Genomic DNA, 17,231 nt, shown 5'->3' on the forward strand with positions numbered 1-17,231 from the left:
AAAAATATCTACACTTTAGACAAGTGACAGAGTTCTTAATACAAGTAGTGAAACACTAATTTCAAGTGCAAAATTAAATAAAATTAACTCTAAACTAGCCTGTTGGTGCTTTTTTCAGTTTTTTATCCCTCTCATGTTGAGATGAACAATCTTGGAACAAGCAACTGTACAAGATTAATCTTCTGCAATCAAGAATCATTAATAGGTTTTGTTTTAAATCAAGACAAAGAATTTATAATAAAAGAAATTAGGCACAGGGTGTAATAAACAACCTTTATTTGAAATTTCTTTTCAAATGTCAAAAATTTTTCCAAACATCGCACAGATCAACGACTTTCTTAACAAATCTTAATTTTAAGCGTATTGTTTTGTATTCCTCTAACACATGAAGAACCTCAACATTTCATATACTAAAACTTTGTTTTAAGATGAACATTTTAGACACAGATTATCTTTTTTTTTGGTTACGTATACAGTGTCAGGAAGAATCTAACAAAAAAAAATTAAGAATGTAGTTGTAAATGTCTACATCACAACCTCTAAATGTTGGGTAAGAACTTTTCTGAACAAACATGACAGTCTAGCTTGGACAGTGCTACTTCTAACAAAAACTTTTCCACTCTGCCATGGCTTTTTTGTATGAGCCTGTGGTGTCTTGCTCATGGATATTGTCCTTTAAAACTTCAGTCTGAATGACAGACAGAAGGGTTGCCACACACTTTGGATAAGTGAGATGCAGGGTGTAGCAGTATGCCATTAGATACAGCAAACCTTGACCGAGGTCTTCTTTTGCAAATGTGGTGATGGGAGTGGTTTCCAGTGCCACAAGACAGGATGACCCATCAAACAGCAAAACCGGGCCCAAGAGGGATCTCTTCTGGAGGTACATGGCTGGATCTTCTGTTGGCTAAAGAAAAAGGACAAATTATTTCTTCATGGTAGAACAGAGAATCTGAAATGTTACTGGTGCAGTCCAACTACTTGAGACACAATTGCTGTCCCCACATGACTGACCATTTAATTTTAATTACTTAGAGACTCTGTCTAATACTAATTTTAATTACATTACATTATAAGAGAGAGAGAGAGAGAGAGAGAGAGAGAAAGATGAAAAGTCCTCGAGAGAGAGAGAGAGAGAGAGAGAGAGAGAGAGAGAGAGAGAGAGAGAGAAAGATGAAAAGTCCTCGAGAGAGAGAGAGAGAGAGAGAGAGAGAGAGAGAGAGAGAGAGATATGAAAAGTCCCCACCATCCTGTTTATTCTGCATCCTGCAGCACTACGGATCAGAACCGCTGCAGATACGAGTCACATTACTGCTACAAGTCTGCTACACACACAGGAGCAGGAAGTACAGCAAGCCGTTGTAGTGAACATAATTTAAACTGTATTATTGCCAACCCGTACATAATAGACATGCCATCATTGCATTGTTAGCAGCAGAAATTAAATGTTGTTACCATTTCCAATAATGTTAATGAAATACATTATATTTTACTGCATATATTTATGTGTCATTTAGACTAAGATGAGTGTTATTAATACAAACCTAAAACGTTACTGAAATGTGGGTCAAATATATAAAAATATTTTAACTATAAATATCAGATGGTAAAAAGGAAATAAACACTAATCTAATGCATATTATTGAGCCTTTCATAATAAGAGTCTGTTATTTCAGCCTGATCATTTTGATGTTTTATTTCATATTTTTTAGCAGCAAACCAGTTTTGTTTCACTTGAAACGTTGTCAAATGAAATATTCAATTAATCCACAGAAGCTTAGATTCAAACACTTAACGATAACATATTTGGCTTTTAAAAAATTGAGGCAGTTGAATGCACAGAGTATGTGGTGGGGCATGGTCAGGATGGTACCACCTCTGCCTCAATTTGAGTCAGGAAAAACCCTGCATGTACAAAATAAAACCACTTGCAGACATTCAACAGATATGAGAAAACTAACCTGAAGGACATGAATTAATGCCTCACTGGCATGTCCCAGCTTCTTGGGGGGTACAGCTGGTGATGGGAAGAGCATGGGGAGTGCCCTGAACAGGGCTATGTTGTGTTTCACTGGAACACAGTAAAATCAACTTTTAGTTCAACATTACTCTGCCTAAATCTGATTGACAGCTTCATCTTGAGTTCACAAATAATCCCGTGCCACCATTAACAGTCCTGTATTTTTCTAAATACCAGAAAGCATTATTTTGTACACTCATTTGACAAAAATTGTTCATCTTATATTATAGGTCTAGACATTCAAGAGTCAATCACAAGAGCATCGACTCCGCAGCTGACTGGATCTCAAGCCAGTCGGCACTTGCTTACTGCCTGAATTAAATAAAAGATTGTTTCTATGTTATTATTAAGGATTTGAGCATGCTCTCGTGTCCTTGAATGCACTGGCAGGAGATCCATCTGGAGCAATGCTGTGATTTGGGATCCATTGTGGAGCGACAGATGAACCGCACAAATCCGAATCCAGTCCATATTCTATTTTACAACTAGAACCCTCCAGAACCTCCTCTGCTAGGGCTGGGGGTAAACGATTATTTTTAAAACGATTATTCTGACGATTATTTTATCGAATAGTCGACTATTCTAATGACTATTTAGAAAATTAATCTAATGATTATTTTTCTATTGCACAATTAACAAAAACCAGAAAATCTCAAATAAATTCCTCAAAAAAAAATTGATAAATTCTTACTGTAAGAGAATAAACACTACAGGCCTTCCATTTTGTATAACACTGCGTTTATTGTGTTGGTTGGTTATGTTCTGATGATGTGTAGAACTTGGGAGTGCAGGCTGCTGCCTGAGAGGTGGTAGAAGATGGAGTGTCTCCATGCTGCTTTGTTTTGGTCACTTATGTGCGTGAGGCGAGTGGTCTTACGGGTTAAACCAAACTCAGGTGGTATTTTACACTAAACCGAAAACCCACAACACTCTAAATGTAATAAAAGGGAGATCTACACCACAAAAAAGATGAACTCTAAACCAAAACGTAACAGCTTATCCCAACGCAAGAAGCTGTTAGCGAAGATGCTAACAGTAGCTTTACCAACATTAAGTTCAAGTTACCAAGTTTAAATAAACCAAAAACACCCAGCAGCAAACAGACCAGCACGGAGGAGAGACTGCTACCACCAAAACAGCTCTCCTCATGTCTGAAAGAAGCTCCTTTATTAAGGGAGAAGCGCTCCCGGTGATTTTCTACATCTGCGATAGACACGAAGCAGCGCATCTGACCCCGGAAGTTGTTGTCCGTTGCCGGGAGACGAAGGGGCAAAACAGGAAAATAATCTAGTAGTGGACGGACGTTGTTCCGGGTCTTCGGTATTTGCGGAGATGTTAGTGAAGGCGGAGAAGAGGGCGAACTAGAGGAAGAACAGGCAGATTCCTCCTCTATTTACAAACTCCTGGGGATGCAACAAGTGGGCGCGGTGCGTCGACTTCCGGATCTGACGTCGACAAATTTTTAGAATCGAGCCGTCGACTTCGTCGAGGCTTCGCTACAGCCCTATCCTCTGCTCCCCAAATACACGCTTCAAGGTAACCAGACTGAATGACAGCTCAGAAGAGGCTGCACTCTCAGACATTTCCAAATAAAACAAACACCAGGCAGATCGACTTCTTAAATGTAAATAACAACTCGTTACTCTATGATGTATTCAATTCTATTTTTAATTTATTCCCGACAGGAACCTCTCCTCTGTCCAGACTGTGTTTATAACCTCTGCAACTAGCTTGGTTCTTTTGCACTTTGGCAGCCAGTGTCTCGATCTAGCAATTTTTCTTTTTTCTGGGTAGAACACAGGAATCCCTTAATGTGCTGAGGACGTAGCGTGACCAAATATGGTTAATTGAGGGTGTTTCTGTATATAAATGACTGAACAGACATGAGCACCTGGGTATGCATGTGTGATTTTTAATCAGACGAGTATAGAGGAACGTGCGTACGAGAGGCCACCGCATGTTTCATAAATCAGGATTTTGACTGTTTGTACGAACAATCTAAATTTCTTTCATAGGAACGAATTTAGGAATATTTCTACAAAGTTTTGGTGAATGAGGCCCCAGAATCCTAGCAGTTACAAAGAGCAATATAAATAAAATTATAAATAAATTTAAACACTGTAGACTATTTTTATGGTTTGTTGTGTTTAATTTTAAATGTAGTTGATGTAATGTACAGAAAGGTCAAGCTTCTTGTCCTTGTTGCCCCTCGAACTTATCAATGTTCAAGGACACACAGTGCACTGTCACATCCACTCTTGCTGGATCCACTCCCAGCAGAACCAACCGGACTCCACCTCCTATCAGGCCTCGTGCCTCCGGCACTCGCCAATGTTCCCTACGCCACTCATAAAAGCCGGAAGCATTCTTCCAGACGCCGTCAGTCATCGAGGGTTCTTCAAGCTCAAGACTAGAGCCTCTTTTACCTTAACAGACTCTAAACTCCTTGCTCCGATCCGGAGCCGAACCTCCTGCTCCTCTCTGGAGCACACTCCACCCACACCTGGAGCAGCCAGCTTCTTCCTGCCTCCCGCTCCATCGACTCCAGCCGTGGGGTAAGTCACCATCCGTGACAGGGCTCAGTCATGCTGTCACAGACGGTGAATTACCCCACGGCTGGAGTTGGAGCGGGAGGCAGGAAAAAGCCAGCTGCTCCAGGTGTGTGCTTCCGAGAGGAGTGGGAAATTTGGCTTCTGACGGGAGCAGTAGGTTCGACTCCTGGCCTGATGGGAGGTGGAGTCCGGTTGGTTCCGGCAGGAGTGGATGTGACAGTGCACCCCAGCTATCATCTTTTTCTCTGAGAAAGTTTGGTCTCCTCAGCTTAAGAAATATTTAACTATATACTTTATTAAAGAGGGGTCATCTGACATTCTAACCAATATGGTACAATTATTCCAGTTTCATCAGTGTTAACAATATACATAACGATAATCATACTTATATCTGTAGCAACAGTTACATGGTGTGTGGATGACAGCACAATGACTAACCTTCATCCAGGTTCATGGGTGGCTTCAACACCTTCTTCCAAACACCGTAAAACTGAACCGTGGAGCAGAAGTCATCCCATCGCTTCTTTAATTCTGTCAGGAATGTGCAGTTGCCTTTATCCAGGATGCGCCTCAGCTCGTCCATCACCTATAGTGAAAGAAACAAAAAAGTATATGCTTGCTTTATGGGGAAGAAACAATAAAAAATAAGCCACTTACATTGTGAAGCTCCTTGAAACATGGGTATGCCTCGAGAATCTTTCCGGCTCTTTCCTCTTCTTTCAGAACATCACTGTCAATGAAGGCTCGTCTTGATTGAAACTCAAGGTCAAGGATTTGCCGGACAGCGTTTTGGTTGGGCTTTGGCTTCTTATACATTGCCTGCAGAGTCTTGTAATGCCTGGCCTGCGTTACTCGACTATCCTTGTCAGCTAAAAAAACATAACAAACATTTAAAAAACATAGGAGAATCTCCAATCTCAGAATCTATGTGAATAAGGATTACAGAACATAGTTAAATTAAACAACTGTGAGCATAAACAATCCAGTTACTCAGCAGTTTACACAGATGAATATATTTTGAAACACAAGGTTGACATACCATTTAGAATCGATACTGTAAAATCATCCAATCCATCCATGATTTCCTTGTGTTCCTTTCAACTGTGCCTTTACCTGGAGGACAGGAACAACCATCATGCTGTGCCATGCAGATAAAAACGGAAACTGCTCTAGACTGGTTTTAAAAGTCTAGTGACCACCTGTCATGGATCCAAAGTTTAGCACCAAAAGCATCAAACATCTCTTATGTTTTTTATTGGGGTTGAACTGTATTTTGATCATGTGTTTCAAATAATATTAGTAATATCAATTTCACAAGAATGACTGAAAAAAACCTGTTGTTTTTATTCTTAAAAACAATTATGAACTGTTGATTTTCCAAATTCTTTCATTCATGATTTTTTTTTTCACCAACTGAAAATAGTTCACTGAAAGCTCCATACACCTTACACTCGTGTGTAATCTTTCCGGCAGGATGAGTGACTTTCTTTATCCAGGGTTTCTGCAGAAATCAGCAAAACAAATTTAATGCTTTTTAATGCCATTCTAATGCCATTTTTAACCTTTTTAATGCCATAAACAAACACACATGAGAATCCACGGATATATATGTACATAAAAAAATCCTCTGAGAATTCAATGTATTATAATGTACCCTGAGATAAACAACAAAAAAATGTATGCCTGGAACATAGCAAATACATAGTTGCATGGAAAGTTACATGTTATTGAACATGCTACAGCATTTTTTTCACACACAACAGGATTAATGCATGTGCCTTAGCTCACTAGTTTTTGATTCCAGCTCTGACTCAACATCTGTCAGTTCATTGCATTTGTCCCTGTATCTCTTCCTTAGAGTATTAGATTTTGTTATCATTTGAGCCATGAGCGTGCTCGGTTTGTTTTCTGCCTGTTCAGCTAGTTGATCAGCATCTTTCTGAAGGCTGACACACACCACCCTTAATATCTCTTTTTCTTTTTCAGCTGTTCTAGATGAATGGAGCGCTCCACATGCACTCTCAGACATGTTATGGCTTCTGTTTCTATAACTTCACATGCAGACATTTGAGGTTTGCCAGAAAGGAAAGCTGGCCTGTACACTTTGCAGGGCACATTGTCATCAATGAAGAAACCCCTGTCTACCATGATTACCATCTCTAGTTGTAGCATTTTCAACACACCAGATTCCCAGGTTAGTCCTTTCCTTTCTGGCAAAACTCAAATGTCTGCATGTGAAGTTATAGAAACAGAAGCCATAACATGTCTGAGTGCATGTGGAGCACTCCATTCATCTGGTCCAAGAACACAAGCTTTTTGATTGTTATTCCCCTCCTTGCATTTGTAAACAATCAGCTATATGCTGTGGTTTTTCTCCTTACCAACTTTTAAAATAGCCCACTAGTGAAGGCCTGGGCAAAGACGCCTGATGTCTGAGAACCTCAACATATGTACGGCAACCACACTGTATATTTACACACTTTCATAAAGAAGCTGCATATCAAGCTTTCATTCAGATGACCTTCAACAGTGCTTCACCCTGCTGAGGGACATCCGAGTAAAACCTTGAGATGGCCATTTTCTGTTCACTAACTTGCTTTAGTAAATCCTTACTTTGGTTAAATAAATCAGTTGTTGAACCCCCACTCCTCTGTTTGGTCTCCTTTCTTATTACAGCCCACCACTTCCAGTCTGGGTTGTAACAATCTGCAGACAGATTTCTGAGTATCTCCTCCTTTGGTATACAGATCCTCACTGAGCCAAGTACTGTGAACAAATAGTTTCTCCATGATATTATCCAGCAAGGTCCCGTTTTTGTCAAAACAAGGGTGAGGTAATGAAAAAATAGAAATATTTCATTAAATTAACATTTAAATTATTTATTTGAATCATTAAAATAAATAAAAAAACATGTTTTGAAATATATAAAGTGCACCAAACTTGACTCAGTCCATTCAACAATTCTAAATGGACAATTATGTAACTCATCAATTAATTATTTGAAAGGATAATTTGTCAATTAAATGCTGAAAAAAATAAACAATACATTAATGAGGCAAGAACTTTTTAAACTTGAACATACCTACACCCACAAGTCTATTTTTACCTGGAGTCTCCTCTCAAGAGTGGCTGAAGTAATATTACTACTTTGACAGAATACAAATTCTCTCTCTTTCTCTCTGGAAGCCCCACTCTAAGGGCCTTTGCAGTGTATTAGTGAGTCATATATTATACAACCACAGTCATAAAGTTTTCAATCAGTAGTTTTATTTCAGTATGTATTTTTCCAGTATCACAAAAAATATTAATTTTATATGGTTAAAATCATCTAGCTTATGTGCACTTTTTAAAACACTGCCCAGCAAACATTCGGACGTTTAATGACAGTTGAACGGTCACAACTGTAAAATAATATCACAGGAATTAGGAAAAAATTACACAACATCTACTCTATTTGCCTTGCCCATACTCGAACCTGGATCCTCCGGGGGGAGAGTCACCAGCTCTACCAGCTGAGCTATGACAACAACTACTGAATATCAGATTTCTTTATATAGATAGGTAGAGGGTAAAGTGTGGGGTAAACTAACCAATCAGAGGACAGAGAAGATCTGCCACAGGCCACGCCTCCAGAGTGCCAAAACCCCTTACAGCCGAGCGAGCAGAGTCAGAAACCGAGCGCGCAGAGAGGCTGCCGAGCGCGCAGAGAGGCTGCCGCGCGCGCACGTTTTCCTCTGCCGTGTGCTCGTTGGCAACGCGCGCACGCAGGTTTGTCACTTGTGCACATACTTGTGCGCACACAGACACAGTTTGCTCCCTCTCAGTGCACAAATGACCTCTCGCTATGTATATTTTCACTCGCGAGTCCCGTTCACACGCGCGATGTGGACCCAATCCGCGTGCACGTGTTGTGGCACGCCTCTGACGCCATACCTGTCTGTTTTGTGTCCTGTGTGGAGTCATTGTTTCATTGTCAGCGTGCGTCCTAATAAACCTGTGAAGTTAATTCTACCTGTCTGCCTGCTTCCTCCCCGGTCTGGATCCTCGCCTTATCTCCGCTCCACTCCGCAGCACGTCGTGACAGAATGACTCCACCCGAACCCGTTGATGGATCCAGCCGGGAGATTCTGCCTTGGGAGAATCTGCTCCAGTGGCTTACCCCGACCCACCAGCCGGCTTCTCCGTCTCCAGCCCCAGCTCCGCCTCGCCGCCGCCGCCGGCATCGCCGACCTTCGGCCGCGGCGTTCCTCCCTGTCCTCCCGGAACCGGAGGCATGTTTGGACTGGGAGCCGCTGCCAGATCGCTCCAGCTATGGGGGCACGAGGCTGGCGATCTGTTCCCCCGGAGTCGGTCCACGGCGTGGGGAGAGACGCCGGAAGCCACCGCAGCCCTGCGCTTCTGGACGGAGCTTCGAGCCCGCCGCTGGCCGTGCCCGGCGTGGCAGTTCGGACACGCCCCCGGCCAGACCACCAGTCCCGTCTCCTGCCGAACCGGAGCCTCCGTCGGTTGCAGAGGAAGGAGCAGCAATCGCAGCCCGGCTGATAGAGCAACGGGCGGAGCTCGACCGGTTCCGCGAGCTCCTCAGCCGCCAGGAGTCTCACCTGGATGCTCTATACTCCTCGTCTCTGGGCCAGAGGAGCGAGCGCAGGATTCACCCAGCGGAGCTCGCTGGTCAGCGGACTGAGCTGGCCCAGCTCCGTTGGGCGCTCAGCCTCAGGGAGCTAGAGTTGGACAAGCTGACCTCCCGCCTCTCCTCATCGCTCCAAGCTCTCCTAGCAGCGGCCCTGCTACCGACCCAAAAGCAGACGGTACCGGATCCGGACCAAAACTCGGCGGTTCAGAAGTCGAGGGACCAGAAGCTGACTCCTCCGGGCCCGAAGCAGACGGTTCCGGTTCCGGTCCAGAGGTCGACCGTCCGAAAACCGAAGGACCAGAAGTCGACGCCCCCGGACCCGAAGCCGACGCCCTCGGACAAGAAGTCAAGGGAAGTCGACGCCCGTTCCTGTTCTGAAGTCGACGTGTCCGAAGGCGCCTGTTCTGAAGTCGACGTGTCCGAAGGCGCCTCCTCTGAAGTCGACGTGTCCGAAGGCGTGTCCTCCGAAGTCGGCCTGTCTGATGACGTGGCCTCCTCCTCTGATGACGTGGCCTCCTCCTCTGATGACGTTGCCTCCTCCTCTGAAGTCGGCTCGTCTGATGACGTGGCCTCCTCCTCTGATGACGTCACCTCCTCCTCTGAAGTCGGCTCCTCTGATGACGTCGCCTCCTCCTCTGAAGTCGGCTCGTCTGATGACGTTGCCTCCTCCTCTGAAGTCGGCTCGTCTGATGACGTCGCCTCCTCCTCTGAAGTCGGCTCGTCTGATGACGTCGCCTCTGAAGTCGGCTCGTCTGATGACGTCGCCTCTGAAGTCGGCTCGTCTGATGTGGCCTCCTCCTCCGAAGTCGGCCCGTCTGATGACGTGGCCTCCTCCTCTGATGACGTCGCCTCCTCTTCTGAAGTCGGCTCGTCTGATGACGTAGTCGCCTCTGAAGTCGGCTCGTCTGATGACGTCGCCGTCTCTGAAGTTGGCTCGTCTGATGACGTCGCCTCGTCTGAAGTCGGCTCGTCTGACGACGTCGCCTCGTCTGACGATGTCGCCTCGTCTGACGATGTCGCCTCGTCTGAAGTCGCCTCATCTGGGGATGCTCTCTGCACTCAAGAGGTCGACACTCCGTCCAGCCGGGCGTCTCCACGGTTTCCGGTTCCGATGGTGGTTTTGAGGGCCGCTCCGGCCCAGCCTGCAGAGACTTTGTCACCGGCCCAGCCTGCAGAGACTTTGTCACCGGCCCAGCCTGCAGAGCTCCTCTATCATGGACGCAGACCCTCAAGGGTCCGTCCTCGTCTCCTCCTCTGCCGCTGGCGCCGGCCTCCAAGGGCCCGTCGCCTCCTCTTCTGCCGCAGGCGCCAGCCTCCAAGGGCCCATTGCCTCCTCTTCTGCCGCAGGCACCGGCCTCCATGGGCCCGTCGCCTCCTCATCTGCCGCAGGCACCGGCCTCCATGGGCCCGTCGCCTCCTCTTCTGCCGCAGGCGCCGGCCTCCAAGGGCCCGTCGCCTCCTCATCTGCCGCAGGCGCCGGCCTCCATGGGCCCGTCGCCTCATCTGCCGCAGGCCCCCGGACTCTGCTGTTCCCTGCCGCCTCTCCATCGGTCCCTCGGTTCCTCTGGGCCCTCCCTCCGGGTCCCCCTCCTCCCGCCCTGCTCCTTGTTCCTGTGGGTGTCTGGGTTCCGCCCTTTGAGGGGGGGGGGAGGGGGGGGGTACTGTCACACCCTGTCCTGTCTCCCTGTTTAGTTCAGCTCTGTCTCGTTAATTACCCCCACCTGCCTCTTGTTTCCCAATCACCTTAGCTCCCGGTCCTCCTCTATTTAAACCCTGTCTGTTTTGTGTCCTGTGTGGAGTCATTGTTTCATTGTCAGAGTGCGTCCTAATAAACCTGTGAAGTTAATTCTACCTGTCTGCCTGCTTCCTCCCCGGTCTGGATCCTCGCCTTATCTCCGCTCCACTCCGCAGCACGTCGTGACACCCTCCCAGAGACAGCACTGTCCTCAATGTTAACCACCAGTCTCATAAAAGTGTTCCTTCCTTTCCCCTCTAGAGAAGACGACTATTGATAAAATAGAACCGGAAAAAGGGTTTAATAAAAGAGCTGGAAAAGGTTTAATAAAAAGAACTGGAAAAACAGTAGCAGGCTAAGATCTGTGAACAAAACACGCATTGTTAGTCCTATTCTAACGAAGCACAAAAAATGCTATGAATGTTGTAAACCAGTACCTCATCGGCCAACCGCTTGCCAATGTAAATTCCCGGTTGTTCACCCCTCAGTCCTGCTCACATTTCATAAAGAGAAACCGATTAAGGAAAAAACCTTTAAACTAAAGCAAAGCCAGATCACTCACCACTTAGCTACACCCACGTCTGCACCCAAAGCGAGGCTTTCGGCTTTTGCGGCTAGACCCCAGCTGCCCTAATTATAGCAGCCCTCTAACTACACACCTGGCCTCTCCTGTGTCAGCGGCATGACACGTACAACCAGAATTACTTCCGGGAACTAAGGTGACCCGGTTACATTGGGCAAACAACACTAAGATTAATAAACAAAGAGGTCATCCAACACGTGGGTAAATAACAAACAACTAAACACAAAGCGCCGGGACTAAACCGGGTAAAAGGAAGGAATTTGGAGGAACACCAAAAACTCCACCAAAAGGGTGAGCTGAACTCTTTTACGAGTATGCTAGTGAAACACAACCAAGCTTGATATTTCGAGGAAGGATAATCTAACCACATAGGTATCAAACGAGACTTTAACGTCAGGTTTTCTAGGAAGGAAAAAGAGGAACACTCGCTCTAACACCAGGCCTCTTCTAAGCTTCCCTCCTCGAATATCAGAAGGAGCTGCCTTTTAACAGGGAGCGCACTGATTGAAATGAGCTGCACCTGGCTCCGTTAGAGCCAGGAGAGCAAGATGTAGTGATGAGGCCACCTTGTGGCCACCAAAATAGACAGCGTCTGTTACACCCCACTACAATGACCTTATCAGTATGTAGCACCAAACAGATAAAAGATCAGAGATCTGATCCAAAAACTCAGAGTAAGGGCCTGGTGGACGATATAAAACTACAAACAAGAGTGGTTTTACAGTTTTGCAATCTGGATTAGGAAAACTAAGAATAAGATGTTCGAACGAACTGTAGCTATTAATTGGTAAGGGACTGATTAATAAGTCCGAATGAAAAATGGTTGCTACCCCTCCTCCTCGCCCTGTACTTCGAGCAATATGATGATTTAAATAATTTGAAGGAGTCAACTCGTTTAAGCTAACATAGTCCTCTTGCTGCAGCCAGGATTCTGTGAGAGAGAGCAAAGAGATCTGATTATCACAAATCAAGTCATTAACCAACAAAGTCTTAGAAAAAATGGATCTAATGTTCAACAACCCACATTTAATTTTTCTAGTTTTCTGCTCGGTTGAATTTGTTCTAATATTTATGAGATTTCCATGATTTGCTTTATTAAGCCTGATATTCAATCTGTGTGATTTTGGCCGTGGGCAGGACACTGTCTCTATGGGGTAGTGGGTGGGTAACAGTACAGAAGCTGCAGAGGGGTGGGTTAAACTACGACTCTGCTTCCTGGTCTGGACCCTGGGTAGTCATGGAGGACTAATAAAACTGGCCATGTTCCTAGAAAGAAGAGCTGCTCCATCGAAAGAGGGATGGATGCCGTCTCCCCGCATCAGACCAGGTTTTCCCCAAAAAGTTTTCCAATTTTCAATGTAGCCCACATTGTTTTCAGGACACCACCTAGACAGCCAGCGGTTGAAGGACAGCGTGCGGCTAAACATGACGTCACTGGTCCGATCAGGCAGGGGGCCAGAGAAAATTACGAAGTCCGACATTGTTTTGGCAAACTTGCACACCGAAGCAACATTAATTTTACTGACCTCTGATTGGCGTAACCGGGTGTCGTTACCGCCAGCGTGGATAAAAATCTTACTGTATTTACGCTTATCCTTAGCCAGCAGTTTCAGATAAGATTTAATGTCGCCCGCTCTGGCCCCAGGTAAACATTTAACTATGGTTGCTGGAGTCTCTAATGCCACGTTTCTGACTATGGAGCTGCCAATGATCAGAGTCGGCTTGTCAGTGGGTGCGTCACTGAGCGGGGAAAATCTATTAGAAACGTGGACGGGTTGGTGGTGGCCCACGGGCTGAGTTCTATGCTTCCTGCGTACCGTCACCCAGCCGGCCTGAGGTCCCGGCTGCTTGGGTTCTGCTGGAGGGTCGCTACGGGATGGTTCTGAGCTAGTTAGCCCCGCGCTAGCTAAGTAGCTACGGCTGTTTACGGGCTTTTCAACAGCGCAGAGCCGGGACTCCAATTCCGACACCCTCGCCTCCAATGCTACAAAAATGCTACATTTATTACACGTACCATTATCGCTAAAGGAGGCAGAGGAGTAACTAAAAATCTGACACAGAGAGGAAGAGATAGGAGACGGAGAAGCAGAGACAGAAGTAGCTTTGTTTGCTTGTAGAGTTGTTTTATTTATTATTATGTGAACATGATCAACATGTGTTTGTTGTTGTTCAGGCAGGCCACAGGCCACAGCAAGCATTTAACAAATCCTAGTTTGAATCAGTAAAAAACGATTCAAGGAATTTTTTCAAACCATTTGAATATTCGTTTCAATATTTCAGCCCTATTAGCTCTGTTAGCAAATAGTTGACCGAATTTAACCGTTAAAACCCCAGTTAACTGGTTCAAAAAATTGAAAACATGCATCATGAGAGCGTACATACCTTTATCTTTCTCCTCTTTTTTATTTTTTTTTCCTGAATCGGGCACCTGGTGGTTTTAGCCTTTTTATATTCATCTCTTCTGTTTGGCTCTTGACTCAATAAGTTTCCTTTAGTCAGGACAAAACAATTTGTCCTTGATGGGGGGGGGGGGGGGGGGGGGGGGTGACCACAAAATCATTTTGTTTTTCCTTTTTTATTTGGTCATTTCACACAATTCAGAAAAACCTGAAAGAATGATAGGCCTGTGTTTATGATATTATGAATGAAATGTGCGTTAAATAGAAGAACATCAAGATGTGATTGACTATAGCCATGTTACAGTTGATTCAGCCTCTACCCACTCATTTCATTTGGAAAAGAACCAGAGGTGAATTCCCCCGCTGCACCCCTCCCCTTCCTCTTCTTCATACATGCACGGTACACGTGAACATTCTCAGTCAGCAGGAGCGCCTGCAGCTGCAGGGGGCGCCAACTTGCCGTTTCCAATCCAGACACTGTGATATGACAGATAATAGAACACCTCGGTGCGGCGCAGATTTCTTTTATTTTTTTACTCAGCGCCCCTTTTGTGTCATGAAAAAATGCCGCCCCGGGCAACTGCCCTGTCTGCCCGTGCCTAAAACCGCTACTGGGCACAACAGTGATTTCAAAAATATATTTCTTCACATTTCGAGGCTTTATATAGCCCATCCAATCAACATTAAAACAGGCGCTCCTAAAGCGCCCTCTAGTGTTTGGTTAGTAAAATTGCCTTTAATCAACTTAACCTCCTTCTCGTCTTCCTCTTTTATCACCATTATTTCTAAATTTGGTGTTTATTCTGCAAATCTCCGTGCCTTCGTATTTATCTATTCCTGTTGTTTAACAGCTTCATGATTTCTTTGTCAACGCCCCTTTGTGTCAGGGATGTCCGAGTGATTTAACCCTAAAAGTTAACCCCCAAATGTCTGCAACCTTCTGTAACTACTGCAAAGCCTTGTATGAGCTAATATAAATACATAAAATAACAGAAAAATCTGATAAGCTATAATAAGTTGGCTTCACTCCTCCCGACGCCCCCAGTTTTCAGTGTTTTCCCTTCATTTAAGCCAAGACGGTGGATCAGCCACCGTCTTTGTTTTATGCTCTTTAAAACAAAGATATTTGAAAGACAGATAGTTCTATGTGAATAATAATAACTATGATGATAATCAAGAGGAATCTAAATGTTGAGTTGAAATGATCTGAGCCTGTACATTTCTGTTGGAGTTCTGGATGTGTTGTGACGGCTGTTGTTCCACGGTCAGGTTTAGGTTGCGTTTCTGCTGTGACGATACATTCCTGTACAGTTGTGATTAGAATAAATGTATAAATTAAACCTCGCATTGCCTTTTTAATGCTTCATGTACGGCAATGTGCATTTTGTCTTGGGGCTGATTGGAGAACTGTAAACTAGGACTTCCTGCTACAAAAGCACATGTTAAAGGGGACGTGTTGCGACTATATTTTTAAAGTTAGAACAATTTTGTGGTCTATAGAACAATTTTGTGGTCTATACAAAACAGGAAAATGCAATCTCACCAGCTCTTTGACATTTTCAGTACCTTTCAGAATGAGTCGTTTCATTGGGGGCTCGTTAAAGTTGCTGCTAGACACGCCCACCCATCCCCTGATTGGCTCAGCTTTTATCACAGTAAAAACTGAGAATTACTGATCACATTTCTGCTTTGTCTGCCAACAGCGTTATAGTTAAATCAGTGTATCACATCCAAATGATTCAAATCCAGAAAAGACTTTGGGTGTGTCCTATATGCACCCATATATTTATTCACTTACAGAATAAAGCTTGTTGAGATAAAACATCCTCCTACTAAAGCTAAGTAGTTGAGAGAATTGAGAACAAAATGAAAACAATGTATAAATATAAACAAAAACTTGTCCAACCAAGTGTCATGTTAGGGGGGAAGGTGTCTGACCCACCACATGCAGAATCATTCACAGAGTCTGAGTATGGTATAAAAAAGAAAGTTTATAAAACGTGAACTAAAAGCGCAGCAGGAAAATCCAGCTGGGGCTCCGGGGGGTTATCTAGAGACGGGGGAAGAGTTAGTGGATGTTGAGGATCCGGACAAATGAGGTACAGGTCGAGACTTACAGTTTGTGATCCAGGGGAAACCAGAGAAGAGTTGTTCTGGGGGGGTAGTCCGTGAGGAGTGGGAGACAGAGACACACGCTGGATCACAGGAGACTGGGTTTCCAGGTTGCTGGAGGACTGGAGGAGCTGAGCACGGAATAGGGAGCAGGATCCGGTAAGGTAAGGTCAGTATGGAGCGGACAGCCAGGGAGCGGCTGGGAGACAGCGGGACTGGTCCGGTAGGTTGCAGGACGGTGTGAAAGGTGGTGGTAGAAATCTGGAGAAGAGGCAGCTTACAAAAATCAGGCAAGCTTGGAAAAACACACAGGAACCAGCAATCTGGCTAGAAGTACGACTTGGACGATATCTATTCGGATTACTCAGTAATCAGGCTCGGGAGTCGTAGATACCAAAGTTGAGTTAATCATCCAGCGAATAAAGATGTCTCCCAGCAGCTTATATGTCCCTGGCCAGCTGATGAGCAGATGGGCTGCAGCTGGTCCACTCCTTGACACGCCCACCTGCAGGAGAAGCTCAGAGAAGGTTTAGCAGAGAGAGGAGGACTCACCCCAGACCATGACACCAAGATAACTTAAAGTGATACTTTACAACTTTTTCGTATTTTGAACTCATTTTCTTGAGCCAGTATGTGCCAAAATGACCCTTTACATGGTGAATGAAATGTCACTCAGACCCTCACCGCTCTTTGGCCAGAATACCACACTTGCAACTTCAGATTGCCGGTCAGGTCTGTTGGAGTTAGTAGAGCTGATATGCCTGGTTCTGCAGCCTTAAGGTGCTTTTCCAGGAACACTACTCAGGGCAACTCGGACCGATGCAGTTCAGCCCGACCACGGTTTCCAAGGGCACGCTTTGGTATTTTCTCCCCTATTTTTAGTCCCTGCTCAATTGAGGTACCTGGCAAGGCTGAGTTGGGCCGGTATCGTGATTCTGGCCGCTGATTGGCTAGGGGCTTCATGGAGCTGGCGTGGGAACAAAACTGCTTTCAGATGGGCTGACTCAAACCACGCTGTACAGAGCTGTTTTAGGCTGAGTAGTGCTCCTGGGAAACCACCCTCAGTGTCTACACGAGTGATTCATCACTAAATTGAACAAATCAGCAGCAGCAGCTCCTAGATGTTACTACTGGGTATGGAATGGAATATGATTTAAAATATAACTCGAGCAAAAGTGTTGTTCTAACCTACAGAAC

The 17,231-nt window shown here is 45.0% G+C and overlaps 1 protein-coding gene across 2 annotated transcripts; it reads right to left on the reverse strand.

The window, feature by feature from the left end:
• Window positions 1-259: 259 nt before the first annotated feature.
• LOC129152255 (uncharacterized) lies at window positions 260-16,280 on the reverse strand. 2 transcript variants are annotated; one of them, XM_070550986.1, is made up of 7 exons: window positions 16,040-16,280; window positions 6,022-6,073; window positions 5,612-5,685; window positions 5,230-5,441; window positions 5,011-5,158; window positions 1,962-2,071; window positions 260-907 (listed from the first exon to the last, which is right to left on the reverse strand). In XM_070550986.1, the coding sequence occupies exons 3-7, from the start codon at window positions 5,649-5,651 to the stop codon at window positions 602-604; spliced, it is 816 nt and encodes a 271-aa protein (XP_070407087.1). In that variant the 5' UTR covers window positions 5,652-5,685; window positions 6,022-6,073; window positions 16,040-16,280; the 3' UTR covers window positions 260-601. The 2 variants fall into 2 exon arrangements, with proteins under 2 accessions (XP_070407087.1, XP_070407088.1); XM_070550987.1 differs by having other exon boundaries at window positions 6,017-6,073.
• Between the last annotated feature and the right edge of the window lie 951 nt (window positions 16,281-17,231).

Source organism: Nothobranchius furzeri, chromosome 5 (genome assembly GCF_043380555.1).
Source record: "Nothobranchius furzeri strain GRZ-AD chromosome 5, NfurGRZ-RIMD1, whole genome shotgun sequence".
Taxonomy (NCBI): domain Eukaryota; kingdom Metazoa; phylum Chordata; class Actinopteri; order Cyprinodontiformes; family Nothobranchiidae; genus Nothobranchius; species Nothobranchius furzeri.

What these genes read in the sequence shown, in the direction of transcription:
- LOC129152255 (XM_070550986.1), bottom strand. Translation starts at nt 5,651, where the DNA reads ATGGATGGATTGGATGATTTTACAGTATCGATTCTAAATG. An exon ending in ACCCATGAACCTGGATGAAG is followed by an intron (nt 2,072 to 5,010) that starts GTTAGTCATTGT and finishes ACTGTGTTCCAG; the next exon opens with TGAAACACAACATAGCCCTG. An exon ending in CATTAATTCATGTCCTTCAG is followed by an intron (nt 908 to 1,961) that starts GTTAGTTTTCTC and finishes CTTTTTCTTTAG; the next exon opens with CCAACAGAAGATCCAGCCAT.